This window comes from Sinocyclocheilus rhinocerous, unplaced genomic scaffold, assembly GCF_001515625.1.
Source record: "Sinocyclocheilus rhinocerous isolate Xijiao unplaced genomic scaffold, SAMN03320098_v1.1 scaffold1201, whole genome shotgun sequence".
Lineage (NCBI taxonomy): Eukaryota > Metazoa > Chordata > Actinopteri > Cypriniformes > Cyprinidae > Sinocyclocheilus > Sinocyclocheilus rhinocerous.
The window spans coordinates 182045-196932 of NW_015654059.1; the positions used below are offsets into that span (position 1 = coordinate 182045).

General features: G+C 33.9%; 3 protein-coding genes and 1 long non-coding RNA gene across 8 annotated transcripts in view; 1 reads left to right on the forward strand and 3 right to left on the reverse strand.

Annotated features, from left to right (window-relative positions):
- LOC107716642 (pinopsin-like) overlaps positions 1 to 742 on the reverse strand; it is a 2958-nt gene extending 2216 nt beyond the window's left edge. The window contains exon 1 of the mRNA XM_016523137.1: positions 434 to 742. Within this exon, the coding sequence (XP_016378623.1) occupies positions 434 to 722 (289 nt within the window). The 5' untranslated portion in view covers positions 723 to 742. The remainder of the gene's footprint in view (positions 1 to 433) is intronic.
- A 1411-nt stretch (positions 743 to 2153) lies between these two features.
- Positions 2154 to 9780, reverse strand: nt5dc3 (5'-nucleotidase domain containing 3). Of its 2 annotated transcripts, none has more exons than XM_016523178.1 (14): positions 9444 to 9780; positions 8314 to 8498; positions 8080 to 8154; positions 7945 to 8000; positions 7748 to 7838; positions 7255 to 7392; positions 6639 to 6699; positions 5635 to 5737; positions 5383 to 5484; positions 5091 to 5172; positions 4914 to 5000; positions 4405 to 4545; positions 4190 to 4254; positions 2154 to 3058 (listed from the first exon to the last, which is right to left on the reverse strand). In XM_016523178.1, the coding sequence occupies exons 1-14, from the start codon at positions 9724 to 9726 to the stop codon at positions 2791 to 2793; spliced, it is 1737 nt and encodes a 578-aa protein (XP_016378664.1). In that variant the 5' UTR covers positions 9727 to 9780; the 3' UTR covers positions 2154 to 2790. The 2 variants fall into 2 exon arrangements, with proteins under 2 accessions (XP_016378664.1, XP_016378663.1); XM_016523177.1 differs by having other exon boundaries at positions 5635 to 5764.
- A 345-nt stretch (positions 9781 to 10125) lies between these two features.
- LOC107716645 (uncharacterized) lies at positions 10126 to 11324 on the reverse strand. 3 transcript variants are annotated; one of them, XR_001637234.1, is made up of 3 exons: positions 11274 to 11324; positions 10585 to 10749; positions 10126 to 10280 (listed from the first exon to the last, which is right to left on the reverse strand). It is a non-coding gene; the product is annotated as an uncharacterized LOC107716645 (long non-coding RNA). The 3 variants fall into 3 exon arrangements; XR_001637232.1 differs by having other exon boundaries at positions 10585 to 10721; positions 11233 to 11315; XR_001637233.1 differs by having other exon boundaries at positions 11233 to 11315.
- A 486-nt stretch (positions 11325 to 11810) lies between these two features.
- Positions 11811 to 14729, forward strand: LOC107716643 (G/T mismatch-specific thymine DNA glycosylase-like). Of its 2 annotated transcripts, XM_016523138.1 has the most exons (11): positions 11811 to 11902; positions 12239 to 12311; positions 12522 to 12703; positions 12777 to 12970; positions 13187 to 13256; positions 13333 to 13468; positions 13811 to 13893; positions 13970 to 14064; positions 14143 to 14314; positions 14402 to 14524; positions 14612 to 14729. In XM_016523138.1, exons 1-11 carry the CDS (start codon positions 11896 to 11898, stop codon positions 14689 to 14691), a joined length of 1215 nt encoding a protein of 404 aa, XP_016378624.1. In that variant the 5' UTR covers positions 11811 to 11895; the 3' UTR covers positions 14692 to 14729. The 2 variants fall into 2 exon arrangements, with proteins under 2 accessions (XP_016378624.1, XP_016378625.1); XM_016523139.1 differs by lacking the exon at positions 12239 to 12311.
- Positions 14730 to 14888: the final 159 nt, after the last annotated feature.

The following is a 14888-nucleotide window of genomic DNA, read 5'->3' on the forward strand; positions in this document are numbered from 1 at the left end:
TATTTAAAATATTATTATTAAATATTTAAATACTATTTATTTTTCCGCATACATTTTAAATGGGTCTTTACGTATGAAAATATAACAACCTCAATATAAAAGCCAATTATTTAATGTTATATTTAAAATATATCATATTAATAACTATTTAATATTTTTAATTACATTTAAAAATATATATATTTATAGCTCTATTTACTATAAGAGTTAGATATTTAATGTCATATTTAAAATAAAATATAAATATTTAATATTAGTATTATTCACACATTTTTAATGGTTCTTCACACATGAATATACAGTGGGTACGGAAAGTATTCAGACCCCCTTAAATTTTATGGGGGTCCTTCAAAAGGGAATCAACATATTTGGGGACACATCCTATAACATAAAACAAATAGAATAACCATGATCCCTTTAACTCTGTACTCACCAAAATAGTTCACAGCAAAACCTTGAAAAACACAGAACGCATCCCCTAAGAAGAAAGATCCTTGGTAATTTGTGATGGTGACGATGGCAGAGCCGCAGGTGGCAATCATAAGATCTGACACAGCCAGACTGAGAATGATGACGTTCATCGCATTGAGAAAATGCAGGTTCTTAAGCATCACTGCAATCACCAACAAGTTATTAAACACAGAAAATAATGTGTTTATAAACATGAGGTATGAAAGTATGCTGTAGCCCACACGTGGAAATATAGTAGGTTGCACCGTCATGGCTGTATTTGTTGTAGTGATGATCTCCATGGTTGAAGATGAAGTCTGGACGGCAGGGTGTTTTGTTCAGAGCTAAAACCTGATTTTTGCTTTATACCAGCAGACAGTAATCTGAAGCATCTGGTCACCATATCCAATTGTTAAAGGCCATTTGTCAAATTACTCTTTGCCGGCTAATTAATAATCTTATTAATCAAAGCAGCCTGCTGGGATTTTGTTCTAAGATTATTATATATTAAGTTCTAAGATTATTATATATGGATAATAAACCAAAAACAAAATAAATAAAAAATCACAAAACGATTATCAATTTGATTAAATTTATGATATCCCAAATAAAATACACTTCAAATAAGGATTTAAAGCCATTTGAACAATGTCAAATAAATGACAGAGGCAAAAAAGTGTCACAAAAGTCCTTCCTTCAGTATAAAAAAAAAAAAAAAAAATTCAGCATTCTCAATTTCAACAAAGCAAAATCCATCCTATACTGGTGTCTTCAAAACACAATGCAAACGTTCATATAATACCAAGTTCACTATACTGAAACAATAAAAAAAAAAGTAGCAGAAAGCAGAAATGCTTACATGGTAGTAAAATATGCTCCTTAACTTTAAGAGTCACACAAACTCTCATTGTACAGCAACTATATATATATGTTCAGCATAATGATGATTTCTAAACAGTTACACAATGTCGATATTCAACAAAAACATACAACAGGGACCAAAAATCTATAACCACAATGAAAAATTGAGATTCAAAATCAAATTTAAACCTAGAAAGTTTTAGAATTTTGACAAAAAATTAAATAATTTTAATAACAAATAAAATACAGTCCTTGATGTCAAATTCGCATATTTTCAGTTTTACTCTAATTTTTGTACTGTATATAATTTGTAATAAAAAGAAAATTATAAACAACAATTTAAAAGATTGAGGTAAGATTTTTTTAGATTAATATACATTTATTATGCTCACCAAACCAGCATTTATTTGATCAAAAATACAGTAAAACAGTAATATTGTGAAATACTGTCTTATTAAAATATTTAAAAGAACTGTTAAAATGTAATTTATTCCTGTGATGGAAATCAGAATTTTCAGCATCATTACACCAGTCTTCAGAGTCACATGATCCTTCAGAAATCATTCTAATATGCTGATTTGCTGCTCAAGAGACATTTCTTATTATCACTGTTGAAAACAATTGTGGTGCTTATATTTTTCTGGAAATGGTAATACATTTTGCAGGATTCTTTGAATTAAAAAAAGGTAAAAAAATAAAATAAAATAAATCTTTTGTGACATTATAAATGCCTTTACTGTTACTTTTGATCAATGTAAGGCATCCTTGCTGAATAAAATACTTTTTTTATTTTATTATTATTTTTAAAAAATGTAAAAAAAAATAAAATAAAAATCTGACTGACCCCAAACTTCTGAACGGAAGTGTATATCTTTTTCACTAGCGGTCTCAAACTTTTGAAGCCACTTGTACATTATCATCAAATATTGCTAAACACAGTATGTAAGGCTTTTTTAAAACATTAAACACTGAAACTGTTTTTATGATCATTTCAAAATGAATACAGAGTCCATCTGCCTTCCTGAGAGTTTCCCTTTTGGTTCAAACAAAGTTGTTCTTCATTAGCTATCTGCAACCAGGTTCAGCTCAAAATCAACTTGATTTTTAACCCTTCCGTATGTACATTCACTTTCGTGTGTGTCAAATATTCTCTCCCTTAGTCTATCAATAAGCATAATGGAGGTTTTTATGAAGGCCAATGATGAAAGAAAAAAAGAAAATCTCCCTTACACTACGAGGCACATTAAAACACCACAAAGTTCCTTAAGTACTCTCTTGTCCATGTAGAGTGTTTTACATGGTATCAAAAAGAAGGTATCCACAGTTTGCATGTACCACAGCACAGATCTACGATTAAAGTGATATGAAGTGACTCACCCAAACGTGTCTTTAAAACTAGAGCCGAATCTGATTAAAGTGATGTAACTGCAGCTGCTCTGTGGTACGTACATTTTACAGCATGTGTCTTGTACAGTCTCTCTATTTGGATCTGGTGGTTGTCCTGTAGCTCTGGAAGGGGATGTTCATGGCTCCGGTGCTGGTCTGCTCGGGCCAGATAGGAGACTCGTGCTGCAGGGGCGTGCGTCTGGGGTAGAAGGTGTGCTGGAGGTCGTAGTTCAGCAGACAGCTGAGGGACGGCATGTAGATGTCGGCGAAGCGGGAAAGACGGCGCGAGAAGTACGTCGGGTTGTGGTATGTGCGGAAAAGACTCCCGAACTGGGCGTTGAAGATGTCTTTGGTCTGTAACCTGTTAAAAACAATTTGTTTTTAAGAATTGGATACAAAAAAGTAACACTTTTTGGCAAGGGATGTAACGGTTCGGTACGTGCCTTGGTTTGGGGGTGACGGTTTATACGAGTTCAGTACAACAGGAAATGTATTTTTAATTTATTTTGAACAGACAGTAGTGCTACATACATGTTGCATGAGCAGCCGTTTTTTATTTGAATCAGATTGTATACTTTCAAGATTTAAAGCAAAAACAGAATGGTCTGACTTTAGATTTGTAAAATGATGCTACATAAGACACCTGCACAAAACAAAACAGCAGACAAACTGACTGAAAATGCAGATTTATTCCCTGACAGCAGGTGGCACTTATGGAACAGTTTCTGACGACGGTCAGTTCCTCTCAGAGATACATTCATATTAACCCCTACATATTTGTCTTCCTATATTTCAAGCATCGTGAACAGTGAACTTGATCTGCCTGCTACAGTATTTTCTCCTCTTTACAGACTTCATAAAACTTCCACATAAATTACATTTTGGGAAAAGTACAATGCAGTTTATGTACAATTCTGGAATAGAGATCGGCCAAAATAAAACTAAAAACCGGTTTTGATTTATAGCCGGTCGACCGGTGCATCTCTAGAACCCGAAACTTTCCCACACCGCTGATTTAAAACGTCGCTGTTCTTGTTTTGGGTTGGTTGGACGGTTCGGGATGAATACATGTACCGTCACACCCGACTTTTTGGCTGTATAAAATACAAATCAAAAGTTTATCTACAGTATTACATTTTCTCTATGCCACCAATATAGTCTACTGTATACAGTGGTTAGAAGAAAAATTATTTTTGAATGATTCTAAATGCCAAATAAAACTAATACCATAAAAACATTTCCATTATTTTAAAACTTTAACTGAAATAAAACTAATTATTTTTAAAAATCTAAACTTATTTTATTATTTTCTTTGATTAACTTATTTTATTTTTTTGACATACTAAAATAACTAAAGCTAAAACTGAAAGAAAAATGAATAAAAACTATATTAGTATCTCAATTATATTAAAAATAACACTGGTCTGTTTGTAGAGTAAAAATATAAAGATTAAAAATGTAATCTTAATCGAAAAATATGAAGGCTACTTACCTCATCTCCTCCCTTTCATTGATCCACTGCTGAATGACTGTTTGTGATGCAGGGTCCCGGTGCACCTGCAACATAAAAACAAATACAGCTTCATAACTAGACCAAAACTAGTCCAAAATAATTGGTTCAAATTTCACTCTGAAGCACATCAGAATACAAAGTAAATTGGGTTGTGGTGCTGTTATGTGATTTAGAGCGCCTCCTGGTGGTCTGACCTGCATTTGTTCCAGCAGTCCGGTCAGGGCCTGCAGCCAGGTCATGGTGTGGACGTACTCCTCAGTATTCATGATTTTGATCTCTTTACGCAGCTCAGGAATGATAGCTCCTGTTCTCCAACCGTGTTTCAGGGTCAGGTCCTACATACATCATGACATCATTTTCATTACATTTCACTTTGCATAGTCAAAAAAAGCCAAATTATTGCCTTTGATATCAGTACAGGGCATGTGGAGACATGTTTACTTTTTGAAGTGCAAATGATATTAATAAGACAGAACTATTGCCAATACTCGGCATATCCTAGAATCCAAAACGACAAATAAAGCAAAACAACCTTTTGATTAGAAATAAACGTATATTTAATTAAAAGAAAAATAAATTATAAAACATATTTCAATGTGATTAAAATCTGATTCTTTTACCTAATATCAGAGTGTACCTTATTATCAAATCAAAAAGCAGTATGTTTGTGTACATGCAGAAAACAACAGAATATGATCCTTACAGCAAGGTCGCTGTAAATGTGATCTCCAAAGTACAAAACCTTTGAGCCCCTCCAGCCTGTAAGCCGCAAAAACTCATACAGGTTTCCCTGGCAACAGATAAAGTGAAGAGATCAGATTCCTGCATCTTTACCTAATAGAAACAGTTCGCAGCTGAACACCGGGGAATTAAATATTACCTGTTTATAGATCTGCCCTTTCTCAAGATGGTGAATTCTGTCCCATAGCAACACGCCTTTATCAGTAACTCGTCTGAATGGTCTTTTGAAACCAGAAAAACACACACATGCTCATACTTTCTGGATTCAAGAAAGGTTGGCATGCTTAAATACCTCCTCAAAGGTCCTTTGACATGATTTAAATAAAAGAATCTGTTAGGGAGGCTGTAATTATGTCAGAATGACATTGATTTAGGAGTGATTCGGCGCTGCCAGGTTTAGCCAGCGCTTTCTCTGGGTTTTTGGAACTTACTTCCTCCTGTCATTGAAAAAGCCTGGCTTGTCAGCCTGCACTATGACAACATCAAACAGGTCCCGCCAGTCTTTACCAACGATGTAGTTCATGCCTCGATCTCTACAATAAAGACATTTTATTTGAAAAGAGCATTTCATATGAGCAGTTAATCAGAATGGCTTTGTAGAAATTCTAAGTAAGGTGTGCATTTTTTTTAATGTGCATTGATGTTTATTTTGACTTTCAATTTAGTATCTTGTTTGCACTTACACAAAATCAAAAGGGCTGTTTGTAATCAAAAACATCTTCTTCCCGTTCTTAGACAGCTTCTGTAAAACAGCATGTGTCTGTTCACCGTAACAGATGTACTTCTCTGCAGAAAGGAAAGGTGTGATTTGAACTGATAATTACAAAAGAGGGGGAGTGAGAGGTACACATACATACATCATATTAAATACTATAAAAATAACAATAATAATAATAATTGTTGTTAATTATAAAATAGATTAAATATAAATATTATTATATTTCATTATTGTACATAAATATATTACATTTTATACTACATATTACAGTACATATTTATTATTAATACAATTAAATACTATTTATTATATTTATAATATAACAATCATAATTATTATGAATAAAATAGACTAAGCATAAATGCAATTATTATTATTATAAGTATAATTATTAATATTACTGTAAATCAATATATATTATTAAATTTTAAATGGTATGCTACAGTACAGTTGTTATTATTATTATTATAGATTATTTATTATTTATCAATTGTTTATGATAATAATACTAATCGTTAATAAAATAGATTTAATATAAATACAATAAAATAAAATTAATATTATTTGATCATTGAATTTCTATATATTATTATGCTTTATATCGTGTATTACAGTATACTATTCTTATTATTATATTTAATTTTTGCATATTAATATACACTGAACAAAATTATAAATGCAACACTTTTGTTTTTGCCCCCATTTTTCCTTTTGTGTACATAGAAAAAGTCTTAGATCTTTGAGTTCAGCTCATGAAAAATGGGGGCAAAAACAAAAGTGTTGCGTTTATAATTTTGTTCAGTGTATTATACATTTTTATACAGTACTTTACAACACATATTTATTGTCATTATTATACAATTCCCATGACTATGTCATGTTATAACTTTGATTTGTTCAAATGTGTTCAGATCTCTCAAGCTTTAATGAGGTCTGCATGCATGTCCAGGTAAGAACTCTGAAAATTACCGATATCAGCCTCTACCGCTCGATACATAATCCCTCTGACATGGACATCTCCTATGGCCTCCTGGGAATAGAGAAACAGACCAGATGCAGAACATCAAAGCCAATGTAACATCAATGTTCTGCACTAAAACAACACACAAAGCCCTGACGCACTGCCAGACACCTCCTGTGAGAACTCTAAGTCATTTCATCTGGGCACAGTCACATGTCCTTTGAGACTTGTTAATTCATAATTATGGGCAGGACTAAATGTAAGAGCAATGGTGTGCGTCTTTTAGTAATTACACTGATCTTCAGACCCAATAAAAGACATTTGACCATCTGTAACCCTGCTTCTCTCCAGGCACGTAGCACAGATGGCGCATCCAAACAGTTCCTCTAAAATTAGACTGTTCCTTTCAATGCCGCTCACTATGAACTTAAATAGCACCTTCAGGAGCCATATTTATCCAAAATGTGAGCTCAAGAGATCCTGTGCTTTCTGACATCTGTGGTACCCTAAATACAACAGCACTCGGTTTCCGTAGAAACTGATATTGGTGAAGGAAATCTTGATTTTTGAATCATAAGGTGAGTTCTGCTCTGACACATAACACGCTTGGAGGAACAACTGTACCTTGACGTCTTTATAAAGATGAACAGGCTCATAGTCGATGTTGTGCTTCATGAAGTAGTCATTAACGCATGATAGCAGCGTCATTTCTGGCAGGGAGAAGATATCCATGAACTGCTTCATGGTGTGACCGTGAGAGCTCTATACGGACAGATTGAAAAAGCTGTTTTAAGGGTGGTCACATTTACTGATGTTCAGCAAATTTTCATGGCGAAATCCAGTCATTTCAATAGGAATGCATGCAATTGTGAATTTCACATTAAGGCAAAAGATTTGTCCTAGCAGATTTCGTAATGCATTCAAGTTGGTCATGCCAATTCACTCTGTTGACCAACAGAAAGCTGCTCGATTTGAAAGTGACTTCTGTGTGAGCTGTGCTTCTTACATCGCTACACTATTTTTCATGCTAAATGTTGTCAAAATGTTGCTAATGTGACCACATTTTTAGGCTCTCAAACAAAACTCTTGACAAGCAAAAGACTTCAAGCTTTCAGACCTTGCCATAGAAGTCACTCATGATCTCGAGGGGTACATGGGAGCCCTCGTACATCGCAATGACCTCCTTTTCTGGCACAGGATTAAGACCCCTATAGAAACATTCAAATGACAATAAGAGAACCTATCCTTCCTGATATTAATAATAATGCATAAAATAGTAAAAAATATTATTGTAGATTGTTTGTTGCACTCTACCTGTACACTGTACCCAGCTGGATATAATGAAAGGCATCAATCTTCATCAGTAAGGCCTAGTAAGCAGAGGAAATTGACAGGTTAGCCAAAACCCATGAAAAATGCATCTACAGTAGATCAGGACTGGACACCTACCTTCTGTACATCATAGTGCAGACCACGAATCACAAAATTCGGCATATAATCATATTCCTTCAGTCCCTCGGGATACTGTTATGGGGACAGAAAGAGACAAGATATTCAGAAAACATTAATTTGCTGAAACTAAAAATATCCTGGTTTTAAGGGTGTAATTTCTGTGCCACTTTTGATGGATTTCATCATTCTTACAATATTATATATACATAAATGAGGTCTTGGGTCACTCACCCTGTGCTCATCGATGAGGATGTCTCGGGCGATGTTGAATATGAGTGTGTGAAGGTGACTGGAGTAGAATGCCAGTGTGTAATCATAGTCAAAGCCATAGATCTCAATGTCCTGCAGACTCATCTGATTATTAGCAAAGATGGTGTCTGGGTTCACAAAGTTGTTTGATATGACAGGAATTAAATCTGTGGGGGAAAAAACATTTGTGTGTTAATAAATAATTAACCCTTTAAGTTCACATTTTTATTATATTTGCTAAGTTATAATAAATATAATAGTTCAAAATGGAACTAAAATGATTACTGATGAACCTGTAGTGAGACATTAATTATGAAAAGTAAATCTTAGTATGTGAATATTCCTGCATGTTTTTTCCAGTATTATTGTTAACTAAAACGAAAACTACTTAAAATATTTGTATTAATTAAATTAATAAAAATATTAAAATAAAGCTGAAACAAAATAAAATACAAATATTACATGAAAATGTAAATTTAATTAAAAAGCTTCCTTGGAATCTAACTTAAATAAATTAAGTTATAGTTGAAATTCTAAAATTTGAAACTGAAATAAAAATGTATTCAAGCTACATGGACATTTAGATATAATGATAATCATAAAACATTACTAAAATGACTTAAAATCACATAACATTACTAAAACGTAAAATAAAAAGAATTTTAAATATATTGATAAATACTACAATAGTATGTTAATATAATAATAACATTTGGTACTAATGACTTAATTTTATAGTCCGGGCAGCTCTCTCTTTATAAAATTTTATATTATTATGCAGGTACACAAATGTATTACAAACAATTATAGATGTGAATAAAAACGTATTATAAAAAATTGGTTCTCAAGTACATAAATGTATTATATTCATACAACAGCATGATGTCCAATCACAACATAAGAGTATTCAGCATATCACTTTAATAAATAACTAAAATCTTACAGCCTATATAATATAATACAGCCTAATGTAGGTTAATACTAGGACAAAGAAAAAAATAGAAAAAAAGTATTCATGGATGGTCAATATACAACATTAAAAATGCCTTCTTGCCCTCTGACAGACGACCAGCGTCTTGAGAGGAATTTCTATAACATGAATCTAAACTAACCTTGCGTTTGCTGTTTGGTTTCATTGTAAACAGACCAGAGCCAGCTGGTCTTGTCCTCACTGGAGCTGGTGCACATGTCCCCTGCTGTCAGCTGTCCCACAGGAACCTGTCTCCGGGACACGAGAGCAGATTTCGGTCCCCGGGAGCTCGAGATCCACTGCGAGCTGGTGTTGACCGTCCATATTCCTCTTCTAGTGTGCAAATACTTAAAGTGCGCGATCAGCCTCTTAAAACGCTCCTTATTTCTAAGCAGGTTTGAAAGTGGCAAGGACAAGGTCGGCATATTTCCCCACCAGAGCTGCCTTCTGTTTGACAGACGAGTGCGTTCAGCTATACATTCTCTACAATAGTCTCAAATATACACATGCTTACTTCCGTTTGCACGTTGACAGGTATTTTCATAATAAAAGTCCAGAGTAACAAAAATAGCAACTATTAAAAAAATTCAGAGATGAAAACCCAGAGAACAGTAATATTTTTAATAATTATCTAATTTATTTCCCCCCTTAAATTAAGTAATAAAAGATCTGGTAAGAGAAATTCTGAATAAAGCTATAATACGCAAAAACTGAAAATTGACATAAATAACTGTCACAGAGTGTTGAGTTACAAAGTATTTTATATGACAAATGAAGATACATTACATGTTTGTATAAATAGCTTTATTTATTCACAGAATAAAATGAATTTTGTATAATCAGTTAGGCTTTGCATGTTAGTTAAGAAAAACAAATCAACGGGTCATTGTTTCGGAGACGCTAAGTCTGTCTGTCCTTCTTTCAAGCCAAGAAGTTCTGTTTGCAGTTCTCCAGGCTTTGGTGGGACATCTGGAATGGTCTATAATGTAAGAAAAGAAGAAAAAAAAACATTGTTTATGCTGTACTTAATGTTTACAGTCAACATGACTGTAAATGTACTCAATTTGCTTTCAAAATGCACATTTCTGGACTTATTGAGAACAATACATTGGTGCATGTAATTCAATGGATCTATCAATAAATTAAAAAAATAAAACCTCTAAAGTTAAATTACAGAAATAAAATGGGTTGAAAATTGCAATTTACATTTACAGATAAATATCTAGGTTGCACAAACACCTAAACAAATAATAAAAAGCACAAAATCTGATTTGGAAACTTACTAAATCAGGACGGTAATACTGATGCACAGCCTGTGCTCCAGCAAACATTGACAACACACTGGCTGCAAACATCCGTAAATATCTTGGCCACGATACACCTGCTGGCATCCTTAAAACCCAGCTGGCTGACAAATGTTCTGCCAATTAAATTAAATAATTTTTTACCTAAAGAAAGAAAAAAGTTATAATTGCCCTTCTAATTGCTCTGTTAATGTTTAAATAGAAAGGAAATGTTGGGTAATGTTAACCCATTACCAACAATTCAATTATTTAATGACTATTTTAAATAACAACAACAAATATTATTAGATTATTCATAAAATTATATCAAAAGGACAATAATAACAAAAAGTCATTACTATTTTCATGTTTAAATCAACACAGCTAGTCTAAATACACAGTTTCATATAGGTCAATCAAAGCTTATTTAAATGCAACTCAAAAAACTAAATAATAAACACTTAAGCATTTTATGTGACATAGATAAGTATTTTATCAGTCAGTTTAATCACTTTTTGCTATAAGGTCATTTTATCACTGCTAGCTATCTTAAACGTAGCGGCAAATTAAGCATATGTGCTATTATATAAAAACAGTATTATAATTCCCACATTAAGCAGGATCAAATCTGGAGAGGCATATACTAACTTTGTTATGTTATAATCAGGTTATAATCGAAAGAACATTACAGGTTTCGTTGCACGACATTCAGCAGTTCTTGTTACAGTCAGTTCTTGTTCACATGTTCGCTTTGGAACTCTGTAAATCACTTTTATCATAGGGACCACAACAATGAATGGTTTGCCCTAATTTCACTAAGCAATTGATGGAAAGAAATGAAACCGATAAAACTCAAACATTATTAAAACTTAATTGAACACTGGTAATTTTCTGCACACCATAAAATGCGTTTTATATAAATGTATGAAGAGAAAAACGTGACCTCCCTTTTGTAATAATGGTTGAGTCCAACAATGTGAAATCAGCCATTAGAAAAACTAACGGTTAAAAGTATAGAAGTATGGATTCAAGTTCGGCACGAATGGTAGCTCGTTTTAATGTTTTAAAATGTTATTTTTTTTTACTAGTTGTCTGTAATAAATAGATAAAATGAAAAGCGTTAAATCCAAAAACTATGTAACTGTATCGTTCTATCATGCATTAAATTAGGGACTTTTATTTTGAACTTGGCCTTTACCTTTGTTGACATTTTTACCTACAGCGGCTTCATTCATCATGTGTAGCATCATTTAGCTCATACTTTTCTGCACTAAATACTGGTATGTGTCAGAAAAGGTCTGAAGAATATGTATGGCAGGTAAGATTCATAATCCTAACGCAGAGAAATATACCTGTATGTGACGAAACGAGTGATTTTAATGCTTGTATTCGGTCAGTGGTCCACAAACAGCTCTTAGCTTATTGAGTGTAATGAGCTAGTTCGCTGCATACCACAGTGTTGCTCATGACAGGTTGAATAGTCTTTGAAATGTGTATGCTTCTAGATAAAATTAGTATGTCATATTATCCCGTGACGTTTAATTGATAAGCTAAGCATAATAGGACCGATGTAAAATAAGAGATTAAACAAAGGGAGGTGTGGTTTACCAGCTGGCATATCAGTAACATAAACATGAATATTAATCTATTAAAGTAAGACCACCAATTAAGATGGAAGAAAGGCAGTATTCATCTCTGACGGCCCCTATGGATTATCTTCAGTACTGGTGAGTTTGCCCAGCCCGAAAAAATCAACCAAAGAGTTGCTTTCTTAAATGTTTTAAATAAATGAGAGATTTGTATACTGTGATTGCAACAAATGCTCTCAAAATGGTATATGAAGGTGTATGTTAAATGTGTGAACACTGACAATGAGATCAGATTATTACCATAGCTTTTGAAGTAAGTGCAGTGTCTTTGTAATTTTGTTTTCTCAGGTACCAAACCAATCCTCAGCAGTACCAGGCAGAGCAGGTGCCGCAGCACCAACAGATGATTAATGCCGCCCAATACGCAGAGAGACCTGTGGAGGACAAAATCATGACTGATTTAGCAGTGCATCAAGATCCATATCTGGAACAACCTCAACAGCCTCAGCAACTCTCTGCCCAACCACCAGGTACAACCTTTTCCATCCTCACAGTGCGTCTAACTGGGATGTTTCTGCAACTTATTAAACATCTGGTTTGCAGCCATTCCAATGACTCCAGCAAAAGGAAAGAAAAGGGGAAGGCCTCTAAAAGGTGAAGGAAAGGAAAAGACAGAAGCTGAAGAGTCTGCCAAGAAAGCGAAGAGGATGTTAAATCGGTTCAACGGGATGTCCGTGGAGGAAGTCATGGCTAGAAAGCTGCCAGACGTCATCACACATAATCTTGACATGCTGATTGTAAGATTCCGTTTTGTATAGTCAGCAAAGTTTTTTTTATTGATATATTAATAAATTATATGAATTTTAATATTGATATAAATTAATAAATATGAATAAATTATATCATTAATATTTATTATATATATATTTATTGTATGACATTTTTATGCAAATTTGTATATATTTATATTTATCTGTTGGTTGGTTTGTATAAACTCATTGCTAATTTTACAGATCGGCATCAATCCTGGACTGTTGTCAGCCTACAAGGGAAGGCATTATCCAAATCCTGGGAACCATTTTTGTATGTATTATTCAGCTGATTTCTTTTTTGTGAAGAATATTTATGTTTGTCTTATTGTTTGTTGAATGTCTCATAGGGAAGTGCTTATTTCTTTCCGGGCTGACTGATGAACAGCTCAACCACATGCACGATCAGACACTACCTGAACGGTATGGCATTGGTTTCACCAATATGGTGGAGAGGACTACACCTGGGAGTAAAGACCTATCAAAGTAAGAGCTTAACATTTACATTATCCCTGTAAAAGGTGTGGTTATATTAATGGTTGTTCTGCAAGTTTCGCAGATGAAATTCAGTCATTTTGTGCGAGGACGTAACAGGTTCAAACTGCTTAGTTTGAAAGTGATTTTCTGTGTGAACAAAGCTTCATTTTTTAATACACCACTGACAATAGACAATGGACCTTTTTGGAAAGTTTGAAACAATGGAAATTTTGCAGACATTTCGCTAATGTGACCGCACCTAAAAATCAGCTTCATGTCCTAATTTGATGTTTAGTCTCAACAAGATGCTTGATGTGAATACATGTGAAGATTTTGAGTGTTGGTTTGCAGCAAAGAGATCCGTGAAGGTGGCCACCAGCTTTTGGAAAAGCTCCAGAAATACAGACCTTTAATCGCTGTGTTCAATGGAAAATGTAAGTCATTGATTTGCTATCGATTTAAGTCTAAACTCTTATTTATGATGCAAGTTAATCCCATTTGATATTTCAGGTATTTATGAAATATTTTGCAAGGAGATTTTTGGAGTAAAGGCTAAGAACTTAGAGTTCGGATTGCAGCCTTACAAAGTCCCAGAAACGGAGACGGTACGATTATCTTTGTTGATAGTTTAATGCTCCTGTTCATAGTTGCATATTGATTAGATATGAGCTTCTGTTGTCCAGGTTTGCTATCTGATGCCATCATCAAGCCCACGCTGTTCCCATTTTCCTCGTGCTCAGGACAAAGTGCACTTCTTCATCAAGTTAAAAGAGCTCAGGGATCAAATGAAGGGAGTGGTGAGGACTCAAGAGGTCCAAGAGACAACCTACACATTTGATCGGACTCTGGCCAAAGGTGAAGAGATTCACAATTGAAGACAGTTTTTGTGTTGTTAGAAAATATATGTTGTTAACCGACGTACTTTGTCATTGTTTATTCTAGAGGATGCCAAAAAATTGGCAATCAAAGAAGAGCAGCATGACCCTGAGTATGAGGAGACCTGTGCCCATGGATCACAAAGAGAACCACAGCAAGCATTTGGGGTCCATCCTTCTACAAATATGGGTATACAAATATTGTGTACAGAAAGAATATGAACAATTTACAGTTTTTATGTGTCAGGTGCTTGTAATAATGGTCAAAACTCTCTAGACCAGGTATCGGACAACTGGTGGACAATGCAGCCGTTTGCAGACCAGATTCCAGACATCAGATGTAGCAACAACAACTGAACAGCCTGAGAAAAGTTGTATGTACTGAGAAGGACCAACTAAAAAAATTTTTTTTTAATTGTTTTGTTTAATATTTTAAATGTTTTGGCTGTTTCTGAGTGATTGATTCTGAGTTGTTACCCAAATAATTTAATGTATGTGATTTGTGTGTGTGTGTGTAACAAAGATTTGTTAACTTGACTGACCATGAAACATGA